Source organism: Pteropus vampyrus, unplaced genomic scaffold (assembly GCF_000151845.1).
Source record: "Pteropus vampyrus isolate Shadow unplaced genomic scaffold, Pvam_2.0 Scaffold23, whole genome shotgun sequence".
In the NCBI taxonomy this organism is placed as follows: domain Eukaryota; kingdom Metazoa; phylum Chordata; class Mammalia; order Chiroptera; family Pteropodidae; genus Pteropus; species Pteropus vampyrus.
The window spans coordinates 3,135,339-3,157,392 of record NW_011888804.1 but is presented as its reverse complement, the minus strand read 5'-3'; the positions used below and the strand labels follow the sequence as shown (position 1 = coordinate 3,157,392).

Below are 22,054 nucleotides of genomic sequence, written 5' to 3'. Positions count from 1 at the left end.
AAGACGCCGAGGGGCAATGGCCTCAGCCGGGCCTCAGGAGTGACGGGGAAGGGAGGGAAGCAGCCCCGTCCCAGCCTCTCTCCCGCTTCCTCCCTTCAGGGCTCATCTTCTATGACACAAAGGTGACTGTAATGAACCGGGTCCTGAACGCCACCGTGCAGAGGACAGCTGACCACGCGGCGCCTGAGATCACTTTGGACCCACTGGAAATCGTGGGGGGTAAGACGGGCTGCACAGACTCGAAAACACAAGTAGCAGCCCTTGAACAGACGAGTTGATTTCTCACACACGAGAGAAGCCTCTAGAAGGAGGGAATCCAGGGCTGCTGTGACAGTCCCTGCTTTACCTGACGGCTTCCGTCCTGCTGCTCTAGCGTCGCTCAGGGGCCCTCATGAGCCCTGGCCTCCAGGCGGCAGGAGGAGGACGGAAAGCCTTCTCCCTACCTCCCCTTGGAGAACTCGGCCCCACGGCCCCACCTGGCTGCAGGAAGCGGGCGGCGGGATGTGGACTTCATTGTGGTTGGCCCTGGACCCACTAAAGTCGGGGTTCAGGCACCAGGCAAGAGGGGGAGATTGGACCCTGGGGAGGCATCCAGGAGTCTCGGCCACAGCACGTAAACAAACTGAGGGACGTGAGGCGGAGGAAACGAGAGAGGGACCAGGTTGGGGAGGACCGCCCCGGGAGGCCGACGGAGGGATGGGAGGGCCAGCCACCCAGCGGCAAGGAGGTGGCGCCACAAGGACGCCAGGTGGCTAAGGCATGAAAGACCCAGAGATGTTCCCAGAGCAGAGAGAAGGCCAGGGGGCCGGACGAGGGGCAGAGTGAGGGCGGGAGACTGCGCGGGAGGTTCGATCGGTTCCTCTCTCTTTCCAGGGGAGATCAGAGCTTCTGAAAACTCCTACTTCTGCCAGGCTGCCCGGCAGCTGGCCTCAGTGCCATCCTCTCAGCTTTGTGTCAAACTGGCTAGTGGCGGTGACCCCACCTATGCCTTCAACATCCGCTTCACTGGGGAGGAGGTCCACGGCACCAGTAAGTGGCAGCCCATCAAGCTCTCCTCCGGCCAGTCCGGGGTGGAGGCCGTGTCTGGGGTGTAAAAAGTCATTGCGGTTAGTTTTAACTCGAACTGCCCAGGCTCGTCTCCCATTAGCGAGAGTCAGCGCCACGTCCTGGTTTCCATGCCATGCAGCCTCCCCAAACCCAGCTCCCCGGACTTGCCCCTGCCCCCAGAGGAACTGTCCACCGCTGACATGGGACTTCAGCCCAGAGCCGTCCAGGCTCGGGGACTTCAGCCCTGGCTGGTGCAGGGACGCCCGCAGTGCGGACTGGCCACCTTCCCCAGGGAGAGCCCCGGCTGAGGGGTCGGCTGGCCCATGACAGGCAGGGCGCTGGGGAGCCCGTGATGGAAATGGCACCTTCCATCATGTCACAGCGTGGGGGATGAGGAAATGCAGCTCAGAAAGTGCTCCTCGTGCCCCTTTTGGTCGGTTTTAGCCCCAGACTTTTGGGAAATGTCTCCCGCTTTGGAACAGGGAAGAAACCCAGTTCTTCAGCTGGGCGCACTGGGGTGGCTTCCCCTCCCATCCCCACTGTCGCGGGGCAGCGCCTCATCCAGTAGCGCGGTGGCGTCCTCCCCTCACAGTCCTCCCCCCACAGTCCTCTGAGGACAGAGCTCAGCGTGCGCCACACGCCACACTCCTCACAGCACCAAAATGCCACAAGGTAGTGGTGGTGGCCCGCTTTACGTATAGGCAGACTGGGCTACCACGAAGTTACGTAGCTTTTCCAAAGTCAGGCAGCGAGCTGGGGTTCCAGCCCAGGTCTGTCCGATTCCAAAGCCCAAAGCTTGGTGGCTTCCTGTCTCCCCGTGGAAGCTGAGTGACGGCCAGACACTGACATCTGTCCCCAAGCAAATCCTCCATGCAGCTCCAACCAAGCAGCTGTCCTCAGCTTCCTGCCCTCAGGGCACTGAGGGGGGACGCAGAGGGAAGGGTAGAAGAGGCCCAGCCACTGAGAGGAAAACCGAAGGCACCGTGGGGATGGCAGTGTGGAGGGCTGACAGTGGCCCGTTGCCCTTCGTCTGTGTTCGCGCGTCCGTCCATTCAGCTGTGCGTTCACTGAGCAAGCACTGAGCCCCTGGGCCTTGGTGGGAGGCCGTGCTGGGTGAACCCGGCGCCCTACTCTTGGTGCAGCCCGGGAGACGGACACGGCTCAGACAAGCCCACAAGTCAGCTGGCAGCGTGAGAGCTGCCTCTCCTAGGGTCAGCACTCGATCTCATCGAACCTTTGAAACCAGCCTGGGAGGTTGGTACACTTCCTGTCCCCCTCCCTGCCCCCGTGATAGATTGAGTGAGGCTGGCTCAGCGAGTGAAGGATTTTCTGGGGTTGCCCAACTGGTAAGTGGCACAGCAGCATGTGACCCCAGGTCTCCTGGCCCTCGGGCGAGTTTTCTTTCCACTCTGCTGCAGCTGGCAAAGGAGTTGAGGGTCCATGTGGGGACAGTGCCTGTGGGCTAGGGAGGCCGTGGAGTCCCAGGGCTGACAGGTCTCCATCTGTCCCGCAGGTGGCTCTTTCCGCCACTTCCTGTGGCAGGTGTGTAAAGAGCTGCAGAGCTCCTCGCTGTCCCTCCTCCTATTGTGCCCCAGCTCAGCTGTCAACAAGAACAAGGTAAGACACCCAAGACCTGGACCCGAAGCCCGGCCCCTCAGCGGTCATTCCTGAGGGGCAGTGACTCGGGGTCATGGGAGCATGTCCTTAGCAGCCCTCTGCCCTTGTAAACCTCCCTAGTCTGGGTGGAGCTGGCCCTCGCTGCCCTGGCTGGACCAGCTCTGGGACATGTGTCCCCAGGGAGAAGTCAAAGCACATGCCAGTCACCGCAACTCTGCCTCTACCTCCAGGGCAAGTACATCCTGACCCCCAGCCCCGTCACCTATGGGGAGGAGCAGCTGCTGCACTTCCTGGGGCAGTTGCTGGGAATTGCCATTCGAGCCGACGTCCCTCTTCCACTGGACCTCCTGCCCTCCTTCTGGAAGACGCTGGTGGGCGAGCCCCTGGACCCTGATCGAGACCTGCAGGAAGCAGACATACTCACCTACAATTATGTCAAGAAATTTGAGAGTGTAAGTGGAAAGTCCATTTATTCTGAGGGGCAGCAGGAGCAGTGTCCCCAGGACCCTTATTGCTGCCTTCATGGGCTGGGGTACCCGAGCTCCCCAACTAAAGACTGGTTGGGATCTCCCAGGAAACATTAGGGAATGTGAGCCATTTCTGCCAGCAAGGTTTACTTCATGGGGACAAAAGCCTCTGGCTTCCCTCCCTACTGACAGCAGCAGACTGGGGGTGACCTGACAGTGTCTGAGGCATGGCCGAGGCTGCTCTCCAGAGGGACCTCATCTGAAGGAGGTCATTGGCTGATCCTGATCGTGCCCCACTGTCACAAAACTCGATGGGTCCTTTGAGGAACCTGATTGCCTAAGTCATCCCCTTAGCTACCACTTGGGGGCAGACTGCACAAGGGAGCAGCAAAGCCGAGATACAGGCTAGAGTTGGCTTCTCAGCAGAAAGAGGGATGACATTGAACTGTCTAAAGGGTCAAAGCAAGATGCCCCCATGGGCTGGGGATTTGAGAGTACCTGTCAGGCACTGCTCTGAGGAGTCTTCCTGGGGTGGTGGGTGGCAGCAAGGGCCTGGGGCAGGCAGGGCATGTAAGATGGTGCCCAGGCAGATAGTCCAGCCAAGGCTTCTGTCTGAAAGGCACGGGCAAGGCCCCAGAAGGTGCTGGAACACCAGGAATACCAGAACTACACCAGGGGTGGGGGCGGGGAAGGAAGATCCAGGGAGAAGTGCTCGGAACTTCTGCCATGTGTCTGCAGCCTTCACCATGGTAGGGAGGTTGCAGCTAAGAACATGTATATGACCAGACCCTAACTCCCACCTTCATCCAAAGTTGCAGGCTTATTCTGCTCTGGGTCCGATCCTGCTATCAGTTCAGTAGCTCAGCCTGCACATCAGTGTCTTTTGGCGCCTAATTTTGGTGTGCCAGATGGCGGAGAGGCTAGCCCATGTGTCTTCCACGGGTGGAATTATGTCAGGGTTGTCTAATGGCAAGTGACAGAAAGCCCAGGTCAAACCATCTTAAGAAAATGTTTTTAAAGTTTGCTCTTAAAACTAAATGTACAAATGTAGTGTTGGCTTTAGGCAGGGTGCTCCAACGTCGGCATCGATAATCAGTGTCAGGGTGGCCCCCAGCAGGACCAGGTGTTCATCTTACTGTTGCGTCTACACCACTGAAAGAGGCTGCCGCTTCCGAACAGTCACAGGAAAAGCCCCGCAACTGGAGTCTCGTTGGCCAGGCTTGGGTCACGTGCCCGGCCCCCAACTCCCGGCAGGCTCTGACTGGCCAGGCCTGAGCCATGTCCCATCCACGATGGCCGCGGGCAGCTCCCGCCCCAACCGTGCCTGGTGCTTGCCCAGCTGGAGACTGGGATGCCATCTCCCGGGGGGCCTTGGGAGTGGGGCCGCCAGTCAGCCTCGGTCTGCCTCTGCCCTCCAGATCAACGACGAGACCGAGCTGGAAGCACTGTGTGCCGAGATCGCCTCTCAGCACCTGGCCACTGAGAGCCCCGACGGTCCCAACAAGCCCTGCTGCAGGTTCACCTACCTGACCATGACGGGCGAGGAGGTGGAGCTGTGCAGCCGCGGCCGGCACGTCCCTGTGGCGTGAGTATGTGCGCGTGGGGAGGGGACTGACCGAACTGGTCGGTCGGGGTATGACAGTAGCACCTGGACCTGGGCAACAGCACAAGGTGACAGGTGGCCTTCACCAGGAGGGGGTGGGGAGTATGAGGCAGGACATTGGGTACCAAGGAAGATGGTGGACTGTTTTCAGTAGAAGGATTTTATTAAGAAAACAACTCGAAGGTAGGTGACACCCAGAGACAAGAGAGGAATTCACTGAGCTTCCAGGACCGAGGGATCTGGGTAACTGGGCACCTAGGAGCAACCCCACGAGCGCCCTCCCTCACCTCTCCCTACCCCGCCCCCAACCGTACCCCACAGGTGGGAGAACAAGGACATCTACGCAGCAGCCATCAGGAGCCTGCGGCTGCGGGAGCTGCAGAATGACGAGTGTGTGACGGCGGTGCGGGCCGGCCTGGGCTCCATCATCCCCCTGCAGCTGCTCACCACGCTCAGCCCACTGGAGATGGAGCTGCGGACCTGCGGCCTCCCTTACATCAACCTCGAGTTCCTCAAGGTCAGTGGTCTGTCACAGCACCTTCTGTGGCCCAGCACTCTGTCCTCTTCACATGCGGGAGGGGCTGTGCTAATCCCCACCTCACAGCTGAGTTCACGGAAGCTACGAGAGAAGGCACTTACCCAAGGTCACACAGCCAGCAAATGGCAGAGTCAAACTCTACCCAGATTGCCTGACTCCAGAGCCCATGCTGTAAGCCACCATCACGAGGTGACGCACATTCTTGCCAAGACTCCTCCACTCCTCAGCCTGGCCTGCTCCTGGCCTTGCCAGCTAGGAGACCTTGTGCCTGTCACTTTACCTCTGCTGGGTATGGTGAGAAGACCTGCCCAGTGGGGTCAAAGGGGTACCATACGTACAGTCCCTGCTGCCAGGCCTGGTGCCCAGGCCATAGACCAGCACTGATACAACTGCCTTTGCGGTGATCGTCGTCACCGAACCTCCCCGTGTCCCTTGGCCATCATTTCCCGGCCGCACCCTGTCTGGGGTTGGGCCCACCCTGGGGAGGCCCTGGGTTAGCAGTGGCGCTGCTTCTTTCTTCCCCAGGCCCACACCATGTACCAGGTGGGGCTGATGGAGACAGACCAGCACATCGAGTTCTTCTGGGGGGCACTGGAGATGTTTGCCCAGGAGGAGCTGTGCAAGTTCATCAAGTTTGCCTGCAACCAGGAGCGCATCCCGTTCACCTGCCCCTGCAAAGACGGGGGCCCCGACACAGCCCACGTGCCCCCGTACCCCATGAAGATCGCCCCACCGGATGGCACAGCAGGTACTGCCCTCCCCTGGTCATGCTCCAAGTGAGGACACACAGGCCCGCCTCTCAAGTTGGGAGCTGCGCCCTGCATGAGGAAGAGTGAACAATGGACATGCGACCCCAAGCACCAAAACCCAAATGTAAATGAGGGACAGGTCCAGGGTCACGTGCCTCCCAGACCCGACCTTCACCGCGTGGCAGTACAGGCCCGATGTTGACATATATTCCATTATGTTTAAAAGCTAAAAATCCAGAATTGTTTTAATTTTTCAACTTTTAAATGCAGAAAAATAATTAAAACAGAACCCTTTGCTTATCAGACAAACCTATCTGCAAACAGATTCCCTCACTGGTCAGCAGTCTGGTGCCTGTGCTGTTGTCCCTGCCCTTTTCCCATCTGGAATCTTCTCCTGCCTCACCCCAGGCTACTGTGCCCTCATCCCCCTGGCCCGTGGGAGGGGCCAGCCAGGCCTCCTGGGATCCTAGCCCAGCCCTTTAACGCGGGCCCCTGTGTTTTTCCGGTAGGTTCCCCAGACTCGCGCTACATCCGCGTGGAGACCTGCATGTTCATGATCAAGCTTCCCCAGTACTCCTCTCTGGAAATCATGCTGGAAAAACTTCGTTGTGCCATTCACTACCGCGAAGACCCGCTAAGTGGCTGAGGGAGGGAGCCCCAGAGTTAGGCTGTCACCGAGGCACCGCTCTGCCGGCTTGGGAAGCCTGCGACTGCAGGCACGTCCCTCCAGGGCCCTGCGTGAGGGGTTGGCGAGATTTGCTTTTCTGAACTTGTGTCCACATTCCAGGGCCCCCTGGAGGACTTACTTAACCTTCTGTATTTGTACGTTTCGTGGTGGGTTCTTTTGCTACCTGTTTATGGTATGTTCGTAGGATAGTTTAGTTCCCGGTTTGTGTCTCATTTGATCTTCCTGGACATTGTCCTTCGTGGCCACCGGATTCTGATGCCCTGAGGCCCGCAGGTTGCACATCGCAGAACCACCCCGCAGGAAGCTGGGGTGGAATGCCATCGCCGCAAAGGGCGCCGCTCCTTGCTCCTTCTGCAGGGCAGCTCCACAGACAAGCCTGCGGGCAGCCGGCCCTCCCGCCTCGGCCGGAGCTGCTGGACGCGGCGCCTGCAGGCCTCCTTCCATCTCGAAATGGTTAAGCCAGCTACCCAAACGTGGAGGTTTATACGTTAATCTTCCAGCTAGAACCTTGTTTATGGTCTGGGTTTTTCTAAGGAAAAGCCCGTGGTGTCCCCTGTCCCTTCCCACCCAGACGACCCCTCTCTGCTTTCCGTCTCTTCTGGGGCCCTGGTCTGACAGCTCCCCCGAGAGCTCGTCGGGGCAGGAGACAAAAGGGGTCATTCCCGACCTTGGTTCAGAGCCAGGCCAGGTGCGTCCCAGCTCTAGGTGAGCGGACACCCGGAGTCGGAGGGACAGTGCTCGAGTGGGGACCTTTTTCTGAGACGGATTGACCAGGAAAGCACACGACTCAAGCCTGCCCCACTTCTGTGCTCAAACGGCCCTTTCTCCAAGGGCCACACACCCATTTCAAAAAGAGCTGTCTGAGGTGCTCTGCTCAGCTCGGGGTCTACTTCGGTGACTGAGACCCTTCCAGTCCGGATGGAAATGCAAGTGGGGGCGTCCCTCTGCCCCTCTGGCTGGGCTCACCCAGCAACCCCCTCGCCGCCCAGTGTGCGCACCAGGGCTGGGCTGCTCCAGGCTCAGCCACTGCCCCCTGCGTTTGTGCCCCAAAGAAGTCTCTGTCCAGGTACTTTGTTCAAGAGCAGCATATGTCATCTTGTTGGACACTGTCATTTTGGGCCTTGCCAGTTCACAGAATCACATCACTGTATTTATTGTATAATATTGTGAATACTAAAGTTCTGAGTGAGCGCTGCTAGGCGGCTCTGGAGCGTAAATGCTGGTGAGAAAGGGAGGTGCGGCACCCCCCTCCCTGCGGGCCTGGCCTGATGGAGGGTGTGGATTTTAGAGTTAGAGCCGATAGCACCCGTCACCCCGTTATTCCTAGGAATTGCATTAAGGACCATTGTAGAAAAGATTCCCTAACCTACAGAAACAGAAACCCGGATTAACCGTCCGGTCGCGTCACTTCCATGTGATGCAGGATCACTGTCTAGAGGTAACTGCCTGCAGTTCCCTTACCTGGAAGGAATGTGGTTGGCCGCCGCCTCCCGGGGCCCCAGCCCCCTTAACTGGGGGTCGCAGCAGGATGTAGTCCTGACAAGGATCCTCTTATTTCATTTCTGCATAATGAAAGAGCCTTTGGATTTATTAGAAGTGGTTCTTCCTCCTGTATTTTTAAATTCTTGGTCCCCTCCAATCCTTCCCATTCCTTGAATGGACCCAGAACTGTCAGCTACCTCCCCAGGACGGGTGCGGGAAGCTTCTGTTGGCCCATCACTTGATTAGATGACAGCTGTGAGTAAGATACTGCTGCTAACGTGATTGCTTCTCCCAGAGAGCACATTGAGGTCCAGACAAATCCAAACCTTGGCCCTAAAAAACGTGTGCTGTAAAGTTACTTGATGTATATTTATTATAATTATTTATGGTTGCATTTAACAAACTTTTCATTCAATTTGATGCTATTTACACCATGGCTGTGTAAAGGAAGCTCACTACAGGAAAAGAATTGCACCAATAAATAACCTTCATCTAATTTTGATTTATCCTAAGAGTTGTGTGATCATCTACTCTTTTAAATTCATTTTTTCAATTGACATTCAGTATATTAATTTCAGGTGTACAGCATAGTGATTAGACAGTTACATAACTTATGAAGTAAACACCCTGGTAAAGTTTAGTACTCACCTGACACCACATACTATTACATTATTGTCTATATTCCCTATGTTGTACTTTACATCGCCATTACTATTTTTATAACTGGCAATTTATACTTCTTAATCCCTTCACCTTTTTCACTCATCCTCCCAACCCCACTCCCATTCTGGCGACCATCAATGTGTTCTCTGAATGTGAGGGGTTTTTTTCTTTGTTTTGCTTTTGAGATTCCGCATATAAGTGAGATCATATGGTATTTGTCTTTCTCCGCCTTATTTCACTTAGCATATAGGTCCATCTATGTGGTTGCAAATGGCAAGATTTCCATTTTTTTGTGGCTGAGTAGTATTCCATTGTATATATGTACCACATCATCTTTTTCCATTTGTCTATCGATGGACACCTAAGTTGCTGCCAAATCTTGGCTATTGTAAATAATGGTACAGTGAACACAGAAGTGCGTATATCTTTTCAAATTAGTGTTTTGGATTTCTTTGGATAAATAACCAGAAGTGGGATTGCTGGGTCATATGGAAGTTCTACTTTTAATTTTTTGAAGAGCCTCCATACTGTTTTCCACAGCGGCTGTATCAATTTGCGATCATAGCAACAGTGCGCATGGGGTCCCTTTTCTGCACATTCTCACCAACACTTGTTGATTTCTCTGATACCCATTCTGATAAGTGTGAGGTGAGACGTTGGAGATTCAGTTTGCATTTCCCTGATAATTCATGATGTTGAGCATCTTTTCATACTCTTGGCCATATGTGTCAGGTCTTTCTGCCCATTTTTTAATCAAATTGTTTTTTGGTGTTAAGTTGGATGCATTATTTATATATTTTGGATATTAATCCCTTACCGAATGTATCATTGGCGAATATCTTCTCCCATTCAGTAGGTTGTCTTTTGGTTTTATTGATGGGCTTCTTTCACTGTGCAAAATTTTTAGTTTGATGTCCTATTTATTTTTTCTTGTTTCCCTTGCCCAAGGAGACATAGCCAAAAAAATATTAGAGCGATGTCAGGGCGTTTACTGCCAATATTTTTCCTCTAGGAATTTTATGGTTTCAAGTCTTACATTTAAGTCTTTAATCTATTTTGAGTTTATTGTTGTATATGTATGGTGTAAGAAAGTGGTCTGGTGTTTTGTTTTTTGTTTTTTTTTTTGCATTGAAGAGACTGTCTTTACTTCATTGTATATTCTTGCTCTTTTATCAGACTAATTGACCATATAGTTGTGGGTTCATTTCTGGCTCTCTCTATTCTGTTCCATTGACTATATGTTTGTTTGTTTGTTTTTTAATGTCAGTGCCATGCTGTTTTGTCATTTTAAGGCCACTGTTTCCTTTTTAATTTTGTCTGGATGAACTATCCATTGACGTCAGTGGGATGGTAAAGTCCCCTGCTACGACTGTATTACTGTCACTCTCTCCCTCTGTGTCCATCAGTATTTGCTTTATATATTTAGGTGCTCCTACATTGGGTGCACAAATGTTTACAAGAGTTACATCCTCTCGTTGGATGCCTTTATTATTGTGAAATGCTATTTTTTTTTTTGTCTCGTTACAGCCTGTTTTATTTTACCTGAAATAAGTATTGCTTCCCCAGCTTTTTTTTTTCATTTCCATTTTCATGAAATATTTTTTTCCATTCCTTTGTCAATGTGCATCTTTCAATCTGAAGTCGGGGTGGGGGCAGTCTCTTGTAGATGACAAGGGTATATTTTTATCTATTCAGTCACCCTATGTCTTTTTATTTTACATTTAATGATAGGTATGTATTACTGCTATCTTATTGTTTTGTGATTGTTTTTGTAGTTCTCTGCTCCTTTAGACTCTTGCTCTCTTCCCTCGTATGTTGACATTCTATAGTGTTGTTTGGATTCCTCTTTCTTTCTTGTGTATTGTAGATTTTTGGTTTGTGGTTACCCTGTGCTTCATACATACCTAGCTATGTTTAGTAGTTTAAGTTGATGGTTGCTTAAGTTGAAACACATTCTAAAATCACAATTTTCCCCATTTGTTTTTGTCATTTTTTTACTTTTGTGTGTCTGTTAATTTATTGTTGTGATTACATAGATCTTCCTTCTTTTGCCTTTTAACCTTTGTACTAGCTTTGTAGTTGGTTGATATTGTTTTTACTGTTTGCCTTTGTCAGAATTTTTTCCTGTTTTCCAATTCATATTTTTCATACTTTTCTTCTTATAGAATCGCCTTTAACATTTCAGGTTTAGTGGTGATGAACCCCATTAGCTTTTCCTGGCCCGGGAAACTACTGTGATTCTAAATGACAGCCCTACTGCGTAATCCTGGTTGTTTTTCATCACTTTGCATGTTCTGTCCCAATCCCTTCTGGTCTGCAAAGTTTCTGTTGAGAAATCAGCTGACAGTCTTACAGGAGCTTCCTTGTACATAAATGCTTTTCTCTTGCTACAGTTAAGATTCTTTGTCCTTAACCTTTGGCATTTATGTCTTGGTGTGGGTCTCTCTGTTCATCTTGTTTGGGACTCTGCGCTTCCTGGGGTTGTCTGCCTGTTTCCTTCACCAGGTTGGGGAAATTCTGTCATTATTTCTTCAAATAGGTTTTCAATTCCCTGCTCTCTCCTCTCTCCTCTCATACTCCTGTGATGTGAATGTTGATATGCTTGATGTTGTCCCAGAGGTCCCTTAAACCAGCAGTCCCCAACCTTTTTGGCACCAGGGACCGGTGTTCCTATGAGAATCTAGTGCCTGGTGATCTGAGGTGGAGCTGAAGCAGTCATGCTAACACTGGAGAGCACCTGAAGATACAAATGAAGCTTTGCTGGCTCACCCCTGCTCACCTTCTGCTCTGCAGCCCGGTTCCTAACAGGCCACAGACTGATACTAGTCCACAGCCCGAGGGTTGGGGAACCCTGCCTTAAACTACCCCTTTTTTAAAAATTCCTTTTTCTTTTTGCTCTTCTGGTTGGGTGTTTTCCACTGCCTTGTCTTCCAGATCACTGATTCGATCCTCTACTTTATCTAACCTGCTACTGATTCCCTCTACTTAAGGGTCCCCAAACCCCAAGGGCATGGACCAGTAACCAATCTGTGGCCTTCTAGGAACCAGGCCCCACAGCAGAAAAGTAAACAGCAGGCAAGTGAAGCTTCATCTTTATTTGCGTCCACTCCCCAGCGCTAGCATCACCACCTCAGCTCCACCTCAGATCACCAGACGTTAGATTCTCATAGGAGCACCGGTCCCTGGGGTCAAAAGGTTGGAGATACACTAGATGCTCTAGTGTATCCTTCATTTCAGTTATTGCGTTCTTCATTTCTGACGAGTTCTTGTTTTGAGCTCTGTATCTACTGCTAAGATTCAAAGGCGGGTATGCTTGAATGGCTCTGATACCTAAGTGCCTCCAAGTGGCTAGAAATTAAAGTGTAATTATGGTCTCTACAGTAGATGTGATTCTTACCCCATTATGCTCATGAACTACGCAGTCCCCCAACTCGACCCCTTGAGTCTGCGGTTTTCATATAGAAAGTATGATTGACAGGAGAGAAATCCAAGGTCAACGCTAAACCTAACACTGCATGTTCCACCCATTCCTTATCCTGGAGCCAAGCTATGTGCTCTTGTACTGGTGTGACAATTTTCCTCAAATGGACTGTGTCACTGGAAAACTCTGGGCCATTCTTAGACCAGATCCTTCTTTAGGACTACAGTTGATCCTAGACATTGTGGGTTGGACTGCGTGAGTTCACTTATGTGTGGACTTTTTTTTTTTTTTTTTGCAAATGAGCCAAGCAACTCAAACCCACTCAAGGTCACCTGGCAGTTAGGAACCCTAGGGTGCAGAAGCTGACCTGAGTTATACGCACATCGACTGCATAGGTGGTTGGCACCACTACCCCAATGTTATTCAACTCTCAACTGTACTTTGTGCAGGGAAGAGTTAAAGACTCAGCACTATTTTCCAAGATCAGTGCTCTGCCCTCTTCTTACAGAGCTGTCCCCTGCCACCCCCAACCCCAGGGAGCCCTGGGGTCTTCACTGAGAACCCAGTCAATCTCCTTTACTCGCTTATCCTACTACTGATCTGTGGGAGCCCTCACTTAATTCTCATTCTCTTAACCCGACCTTCCTTGTACTTAGTAAGTGCTAACTTTCAGTGGAAGTGTCCACCTGTCTTTATTATAGAAAGAGCAAGAACCCTCTTAGATGAAGAAGCAAGTTTCCTTCTGTTGCTTCAGGGTGCTGGAAACAGGGAGCAAAACCACCACGCACAGCAGAGAAGAGCGCTGTTAGACACCGGAAGCTAAGGAGTGAGATACCTCAGCGCTCTGCCCTGTGGAGCACAGCAAGGGTTCTCCTGCTCGCCCGGACGGTTGAGTCCATCTGAGCTGCCTCTTAACACGTAAAGATATTCAATCTTACACCATCCAACATGAAAATCGCAACAAGAAAACACCAGCACCAAAAGGACTGAAAAGACAAGACAGGGAAGATGTGGCACCAACAGGGCTTTCAGCCACTGCTGTGGGGCTGTAACCAATGACTACTTTAGAAAACTATAACTATCTCCTACACATCCCGTGCCCAGAAAGTCCAACAGGTGTAAATCCAACAGCCACACACTCATTCACCAAAAGACCACATACCAGAATGCTCACAGCAGCAATAATGCTAACAGCTGAAACTAGAAACAAGGTGGGGGACCCTCAACAGCAGCATAAATTATGGCACAAAATGGAACTGTACAAGAAGGAAAACTAGCTACATGCTACAATATAGATGAGTCATAAACACACAGTGATCAGTACAAGAAGCCAGGCATAAGAGTACTTAATGATGAGTTCATTTAAATAATGTTGAAAAGTCAAAAATAACAGTAATAAAATGTCAAGACTGGTTATTTTGGGTCCTAGAGAAGGGGTGGTGGCTGGAGGGAGCATGACGGGTGTTCCAGTGTCTTGGTAATACTGTTTTTTGATTTGTGTGGTGGTGACAGATAGGTGTTCACACTGAGCTGTACTTTCCTGCAGGGACATTACACCGAATGGATGGTTTCTTAAAAATACAAGTACACCAAAATGAGGCAATCAAGAAAAGCACACATTCCATATTCATGAAACCAAAAGAAATTATTTCAATCCACAATTTCTGAGAGAGGACAGCTGATATAATAAATGACTTAGCAAGAGCACATCATACGAAGTAAGCTTATTTGCAACTTACTTTAAAAAAATAACCAAAACACACCGTAAAGAGGAGGACCATTGTGCCAGGGAAAAACAAGGATTGAAAATTCATGCAAGTAGAAGTTCAAGTCTCTACCACCCTACAAGCAGCCAGAAGTTATACTCTAGAAAAACCACCTGAAAAGCTCACAACTCCAGCCCTACCCCAGGTTTGTACAGCAAGCCAAAGCCCCTTCTCTGACCTAACCCAGAGAAAAGACCCACGTGATACTAACACCTGGGGCTCTCCAGTGAAAATGCCAGGAAAGTGAACAGTTTAAGAGCTTCTCATCACCTATATGCTCCACTCTTAAATATACAGCCAGCCAAGAAGCATCTGAGGTTTGTGGAAATGTCTACAACATAAAATACCAGAACAAAAAAAAAAACGCTCAGGAAATAAACAATACAGATAGAAGAACGTACCCAAGAAACAACTATGGTACAAGGTATAAGAAAGTAACTGCATCCGTTAAGTAAGGGGGGGGAGGCTGCAAGAGGATAAAAGACAAAGGTTTTAGAAAATATCAGAAAGATAAGGGTGAAAGGATAAAGTTGAAGAAATCTCTCAAAGGCAATAAGACAACATAAAACAAATGATCAGTCTAAGAGGGTCAGCATCCAACTATAACTGTAATTCTGCAAAGAAAGGAGAAAACAGGAGCAAACTCTGAAAAACTTAAGGACACATGAGTTTCCACACAGAAAGTGCTAAGTGCTCTTTAAATGATAAGAGTCTATGGCCACGCCACCCTGAACAAGCCCAATCCCGTCTGATCTCGGAAGCTAAGCGGGGTCGGGCCTGGAGAGTACTTGGATGGGAGACCACCTAGGAAGACCAGGCGCTGTAGGCGTAAAAAATAAAAAAAAGGGATTGTAAGCTGAAAAGGTCCTTGCGATCTGAGGTCAACCAAGTACTGCCTCACCTAAAAAATAAATGTATGTACGTACGTATGTATGTATGTTAAAAGAATCCACACCAATATACAACATGGGGAAATTTAAAATACCAGGGACAGACATCCTAAAATGCTTTAAAGGGAAAAAATGAGTTACATGCAGATCAGAATGGTGTCAGACTTTATACACTCTAGAAAGCTAAAGTGATGCTTTCAGGACACTTCTTAACAAATGGTTCTCAAGACACTGGGCATCAGGCAATGAACGACAGAGATCAGAGAAGAGAAACAAATGTGCAGGGCCCTATCATTGTCTGGACAGAGTTTTCAGATAGCAGCAAAGGGAGGAGGGCACCCAAAGTAAAACCCAACAGTCTACCTGGGCTGAGAAGACAAGGCATCCAAGTAGACCACAGCAACTGGGGGGAAGGACGGAGGACCAGAGGAGAGAGAGTTGCAGAGAGAGAGCACTCCAGATAGCAGTCTACTCAAGTACCCACCAGCTGAGTTCAAGAGGCTCGTGCATGTGAGAGAACTGCCAGAGGCTGGGAAAAGAACCAGCCAAAAGAATTAGAGGTGGCAAAGGACGGGAAATAGTTTCTGTTTCCACTAGCCAGTGTGGAAAACGTTACAATTTATGAGGCATCAGTTCTGCCTTAGTAGTGGAGCAAAATTAGCCCTAGGCTAATCACTGTTCAGGTCCCACCTAATAAAATGCAGAAGTTTGATCCAGAGGGATCCAACTGTTTCTAAGGAATCAAGTATGAGAACAAAGCTCAAGAATATTTAGGAATACAAAATTACTCAGCACCCAAGTAGGTAAAATTAAGAATGTCTGGCATCTAATCAAAAACCACCAGACATGAAAAGAAGCAATAAAATAGGACCCAGAAAATTCAGTTGAAACCGACCCAGAAATTAAACAAGTGATAGAATTGGTAGTTATAAAAAAAGTCTGAAGAAATAATGGCTGAAATTTTTTCCAAAACTGATTGAAAACTATAAACTCAAAGATACAAGAAGCTTAATGAACTGAAAACACAAGAAACAAAAAGATGGCTGGTGGTGATTGTTGCAGAACATTGTAAATGTCCTTACTGTCACAGACTACACAAAGGTACATCACGAACTGCTTAAACTGTGACAAAGAGAATATCTTAAAACTATATTAGACACATTATGTACACAGGAACAAAGATTAAGACGGTAGGTCCCTCAATAGAACCAGTGCAAGAAGATATATCAACACATTTAAAGTACATGGGGGCAGGGAAGGGGAGCTATCAACCTAGAATTCTAGACCTGGCAAACATATCTTTCAAATAGTGAAGGAGAGAATTGGCAAGTCCCTAGGCACAGAAATGAGATTCATGGTTGGGGAGTGAGTGCTTACTAGGTTTGGGGTTTCCTTTTAAGAGGAAAAATTCTCTAGATAGTGGTGACAGTTGTACAATATTCTGAAAGTACTTAGTGCCTCCTAGTTACATGCTTTGAAATAATGAAAATGTTAAATTTCATGTTAGATTTATTTTACCACACTTTTTTAGTGAAGAAGTAAGGAACTTTACAGATAAAGAAAAGCTAAAAGAATTCATCACCAGCTGACTTGCACCACAAAAAGTTAAGAGAAGTCCTTCAGCAGGAAGGAAAACACCAGATGGAAATCTGAATCTACAGAAAGAAATAAAGAGCACCAAAATAGTAACTACTTGGGAAAATAAAGACATTTTCCTCATTTAAAGCTCTTTAAAAGATAACTGACTGTTTAAACAAAACACTATATTGGGGATTTATAGCAAATACAGAAATAAATGTATGAAAATAGCACAAAGGTTAAGAGGAAAGAAATGAAATATGCTTTGGAATACCAAACACGAAGTGGTATAATACCGCTTGACGGCAGACTGATAAGTTAAAAGGGGTTAAATTATGAACCCTAAAATTCCTACTTAAATAATACAATAAAAACTATTAAGATAACAGAGGAGGTAAATGAAATCATAAAAGTATTCAAAAGAAAGCAAAAAAAAGAGGAAAAAGGAAATAAAACAAAATTTTAAACCCAACACATCAATAACCACATTAAATGTAAATGGTCTACACATCCTGATTAAAAGACAGAGATGTCAGGTTTACCCAAACCCCACACTATATGCTGCCTCTGAGAAATCCACTTTAAATATATAGATACAAATAGCATAAAAGTAAAATGATGGAAAAAGATGCACTAGGCTAACACAAAAAGATGAGGAATGCAAATTAATATTAATGATTAATATTGCTATATTGAAGTATATTTTAGAGCAAATATTACAAATACAGGTCATAAAATAAAGGGACAAATTAAACAAGAGCATAACTATTACTATTCTTAAGTGTTTATACATGTAACAGGGATTCAAAATAATGAAACAAATTACAGAATTATAAACGCAGACAATCCTCTATTATAGTAAGATTTAGAATAGCCTCCCCTCACAATAACTGGTAGAACAAGTAAAGAAAAAATCAGTTAGGACATAAAGGCTTGAAGAACACTATCAACCAATATGACCTACCTGCCATTCATATAACAACACTCCATCCAAACAAAACAATGTAAATTTCCAAGTGCATACAGAATATTTATGGCCTGGAGACTATTCTAGGGAATAAAACAAGTCTCAATAAATTTTAAAAGATTCAAGTCATATAAAGTATATTCTCTGACCACAGTGAAATTAATAAAACAAATTAACAAAAATCTGGGATATATCCAAATAATTGGAAACTAAGTTATATACTAATGAACAGTCCATACATAAGTCAAAGAAAAAAATCAAAGTATTTTGAACTGAATGAAAATGAAGAGAAATCTAAGTTTGAGATACAGGGAAAGAAAGCACTTCTTAAAGGAAAATTAATAGCACTAAACACATTAGAAAAGGTCTCACATCAGTGACCTTAGTTTTGACCTTAAACTAGAAAATGAAAAAAATTAAGCTCAAAGTAAGTAGAAGAAAGGAAATAACAGATTAGAAAGAAAATCAGTGAAATGGAAGCAGAAAAGCAGCAAAGAAAATCAAAAGCACCAAAGTTGACTTTTGAGATCAATAAAATTGATACATCTCTAACCCAGAGGCTGCCATGCCATGGCCCATAATCAGCTGCCTGTTTTTGTTAATAAAGTTTTATTGGAAGTCTCACCCATTCGTTTGTGTATTGTCCATGGCTACACTTTATAAAAGCATTGTTGAGTAGTTGCAATAGAACCTATATAGCTTGCAAAGTCTTAAATATTTACTATTTAGCCTTTTATAATGAAAAAGTTTGGGGATCCCTGCTCTAACCAAATAGATAAGGAAAAAATACACAAATTCCCAACAGGAATGAGAGGTATCTATCAGTAAGGTTTTACAGGTATTTTAAAAATAAGGAAATATGATTGAACACCTTTTTAAGCCAATAAATTAAACGTCCAACCAAAGGAAGGGAAAGAGTTTTCCTCTCAGGTCTACTACTACCACCCCACAAACAAACAAAAATTACGGGCAATGAGATTATTCTCTGCTCCGGCTGGGAGAGGATCCTTCTCCCCACATCTTTGGAAGTCTCAGGGGGATTTCAGGGATGCCAGAAGTAGCCCAAGTCTCTCAATCCTGGCCTCCTTCCTGAGACATGAAGGTCTTCCTGAGCTTACTGCTGGAGGTTTTTACTGAGTTATAAATGACATTAAGTATATAAACCTACAATATATTCTTTTTTTGGTCCAGTTTCTTTCTTAGTATAATTCAGACCTGGATTGGATTAGCTGCATAGCCTTATGTAAGTCACTCTGTCATGAATTAGCTGCATAGCCTTATGCAAGTCACTCCTTCCCACCTATAAAATGGGCCAATTCTTCCTACCTTTCCTAATCCCCCTATGTTGTTAGGAGAAAAACAAACGAACTCAAAATGACCCAAGGCGCCAGATGGTCCTGTGCAGACTGTGAGGTGCTGAGGGGTGATGGAAAACTCTACTTAGGCTCAACTACTCTCTCAGTATTGACGCTTTTGACGAATCTGCCTTTCCGTGTCGAGTCGGAGAAAGCCCCGACTCCCACCGCAAATCATCACCAGAGCTGGGGCAACCTGTCAGTTCCTTAAAAGTCCAATAAAAGAGAAAACTGTACCTTGACTGTCTTGCACTGAGAGGAGCTCACGCTGGAGCTGAAGCAGAGAAAGCCCAGTCGTGCGCGCCTTCTCCCATACCTCAGGGCCGACTCCAGCCCACCACTCTGCCTCCCTGAGGTCTCCACAGAGTGCACAGGAGAAGGTACTACAAGACTCAGCTGAACTCCAAGTACAAACTTTATTTCTATTACAAGAATGTTAGTAATTATAATAATTATAATAAAATAAAAAGAGGGTGATGGGGGCTCTGATACTTGGTCTTCAGAGCAAGCCATGGAGCTCGCTCGGGCTCAGCCCGAATCAGGGCGGAACCCGGCACGACACTGGCGGGGACAGGCGTCACCCGCCTTCTCCATCGGAAGGCAGCAAAGACAAAGGAGCCATGCTCGTCACCAGAAACAGAAGGCAGTAATGCCAAACGCCAAAGAAGATTGTTCTAATCCGCTCACCTCCAGCTCAACTCATCTCCAAAAGCCTCAATCCTAACTTATATTGCAACTGGCCTGAACACTTGCCCGGGCTCCTCCGCACACAGCAGAGGCCCACATTCTAGCGTGGGGAGGGGCAGTACACAGGTTACCCAAAGTCCCCCAATTTAGGCCCCTGCAGGGAAGAGAATCACTTCACTGGTGGGTACCAGGTTTCCAGAACCCTCTCTTCTTTCCACCAGGACTGCACAGCACCAAGAAGCAGTGGTGACGATATGTCAAAAGATGGAGCCCTGGTGGGCTAAGGCTGTAACCTGCATCCCAGCTGCCAAAAGGCAGCAGCTAAAGCTGAAGTAATTCTCAGCAGCCTCCCCGCTGACCCTCCCTCACACCCGGAAACTCCCACAGCACAATCTCAAAAGACACAAAATGGCCATAAACTAGAAGAAGTTAAAATCTGTAAAATTCCCCCTCCCCGCAGAGCCCGAGGCGGCCCGCACCATGGCGGGTGCAGCTGTGCAGAGGAGCGAGACCCAGCGGAGGGTTCTCTGCAGACACCACTACTCCTCCTCCTCTTCCTCCTCTGCATCCCCGGCTCCCTGCTGCTTGGGAGGTTTCGCCTGTTGAACAACAGAACACAAATAAGTGAAAAGGCAGCACTCCTCAAAGCCCTGTGAACGGCAAGCTCCTAGGAAAGCGCCTCATTAAAAGCCAAAAGAACAGTCTTTCAGCCACAAGCAGCCAATGCCCAGCTCATGCTCTGACTTGGGGAACCACGCAAGCGCCACCCACCCGAGCCCTCACTGAGCACATGGCCCGGGTCCCTGGTTACCTTTACGGTTCTGCTGCGATAGCCGGCAGTTGTGGGGGTGACCCGTGAGTTCCTGCCACCTTCACTCCTCCCGCTGAAAGAGAGGGACTGGAAACTAGTTCCTGAGATGCCCCTGAGCAAAAGTCAGACAACTCAGAAGAGAACCAGCTGGAACCTGACAAAGTGGCCCTCTGCAAGCAGACAAAGCAAACCAACAACCAAAACCACCCCGTGGACAGAGAAAAAACATTTTGGAATCAGACCACAATAAATGCAGAGCCCACACTCCCGGGTTCTCCCGAGCCACTCAAAAACTCTACTCCTGGGCTACTGGTTCTTACCTTGCTCCATACCTCCCTGAAGGTCCTCGAGGGAAAGAGGGCACAAGGTTTTCTGGGTAGAGATTTCGAACAGGGTGCCCTGAGGCCAGAGCCCCATTATGGCTGTTTTGACTCTGCCCCCGGCTGTCCTGGTTGTCTAAGTTGTTGAGTTTCAGTACCCGAGGAGGGCTGGGCGGGCAGCCAGGTCTGGGGCCTGAGGTGGATGCCGACAGTCGGTCATAGGCAGCAGTCACATTGTTAATGGGTCTGCTGGGAGGGAGAGGGTAGGCGGGCCCTTTATCCGTTTCCTGCTTGATATCGTCCATATAACCGGAAGACAAGTCTCCTGCAAAGAGAAAAGAGCACCAGCTTTAGGGGAAAGACTGCTCTGGCTGTTAGTGCTAGATCCGAGGCGGGAACAAAAGGAAAGGGCAGAAGACAACTGCCTCACGCGTAAGGCTGCTGAAAGCCCATCTCCAGGACAGGGCTGGGAACACTCTGTCAACCTGTACGCTTACTACCTGAATCCTCAAATACAGCCTCTAACTATTTAACAATGGTGTGTAAGTAAACCTTGAAAAATAATTTCTAATTGGCTTTGTAGTGGTTGGGTTTCAAAAACAGTTTACTTGCCTCGTCATGAGGCTCTTTGATAATAAGGATCATGAAGATGATGATGACTGAGCACCCTAAGCAAATTTCAAGTAGAAGCAGGGGCCCAGGGCAGCCCCGGTAAGGTCTAAAAATTATCTTCAAATAATCCTCTAAGTACATACACAGAAGACCCACAGCTGAGTGAACACTGACTACTAAGCACGTCTCTACTAAGCTGTCCCCAAAGCCATCACTCAAGAGCATTCAGTCTAACATGGGACCACAACTACACCACCGAGACCCCCTCCAACGCTGTGTAATTCAGGACTTAGGTGCCACCTCCCCAGTGGAGTGGCAGGTGGGAGTGATCAACGGCCCCGAGTCAGCAGCAGACTTGCAGCTTTGGCCCCGCCCTGGCTAATACCCTGGTGTCGGACACGCCTCTTGGGCAGCTCTGGTGAGGTCTCTTGAGAATGGAAATCCTGTCTGGGAATCCCCTCCGTCGCATGGTTGTTTACTGTGGCTGGGCGCTGGTCACACTGGTCCTAATGAGAAAAAACAAAATTAGTACCTCTGGACTGAGTTATTCCTGGGAGAGCAGTAGAGGGAGGGACAGCTGGCTGGGTGAACACACCTTACTGGGGGGACTTTGACGACCACTGAGAGAAAGGACCTGGCACTAGGAGGAAATACATCTGGAATGGAGCAACCATTCCCATTAGCACCCGAGGCACTGACGAAGCCATCTCTTTATTTGTGCAGGGATCAAGGAAGGGCGAGCCTCGAGAGCCCAGAAAAACATGTCTATATTTTGACTGTAGAGTATTTACAC

General features: G+C 48.3%; 2 protein-coding genes and 1 pseudogene across 2 annotated transcripts in view; 2 read left to right on the top strand and 1 right to left on the bottom strand.

Moving 5' to 3' along the window:
• The window catches only part of HECTD4 (HECT domain E3 ubiquitin protein ligase 4), a 169,583-nt gene extending 160,880 nt beyond the window's left edge, over nt 1–8,703 (top strand). The window contains exons 69-76 of the mRNA XM_011356054.2: nt 100–219; nt 874–1,029; nt 2,561–2,664; nt 2,895–3,116; nt 4,550–4,716; nt 5,056–5,251; nt 5,798–6,020; nt 6,531–8,703. Coding sequence (XP_011354356.1) covers nt 100–219; nt 874–1,029; nt 2,561–2,664; nt 2,895–3,116; nt 4,550–4,716; nt 5,056–5,251; nt 5,798–6,020; nt 6,531–6,667 — 1,325 coding nt within the window. The 3' untranslated portion in view covers nt 6,668–8,703. The remainder of the gene's footprint in view (nt 1–99; nt 220–873; nt 1,030–2,560; nt 2,665–2,894; nt 3,117–4,549; nt 4,717–5,055; nt 5,252–5,797; nt 6,021–6,530) is intronic.
• A 6,048-nt stretch (nt 8,704–14,751) lies between these two features.
• LOC111737125 lies at nt 14,752–14,870 on the top strand (annotated as a pseudogene).
• Nucleotides 14,871–19,223: 4,353 nt separating this feature from the next.
• TRAFD1 (TRAF-type zinc finger domain containing 1) overlaps nt 19,224–22,054 on the bottom strand; it is a 22,678-nt gene continuing 19,847 nt past the window's right edge. Inside the window, 4 exon segments of the mRNA XM_011356053.2 lie at nt 19,224–20,117; nt 20,330–20,402; nt 20,650–20,974; nt 21,647–21,842. Coding sequence (XP_011354355.1) covers nt 20,058–20,117; nt 20,330–20,402; nt 20,650–20,974; nt 21,647–21,842 — 654 coding nt within the window. The 3' untranslated portion in view covers nt 19,224–20,057.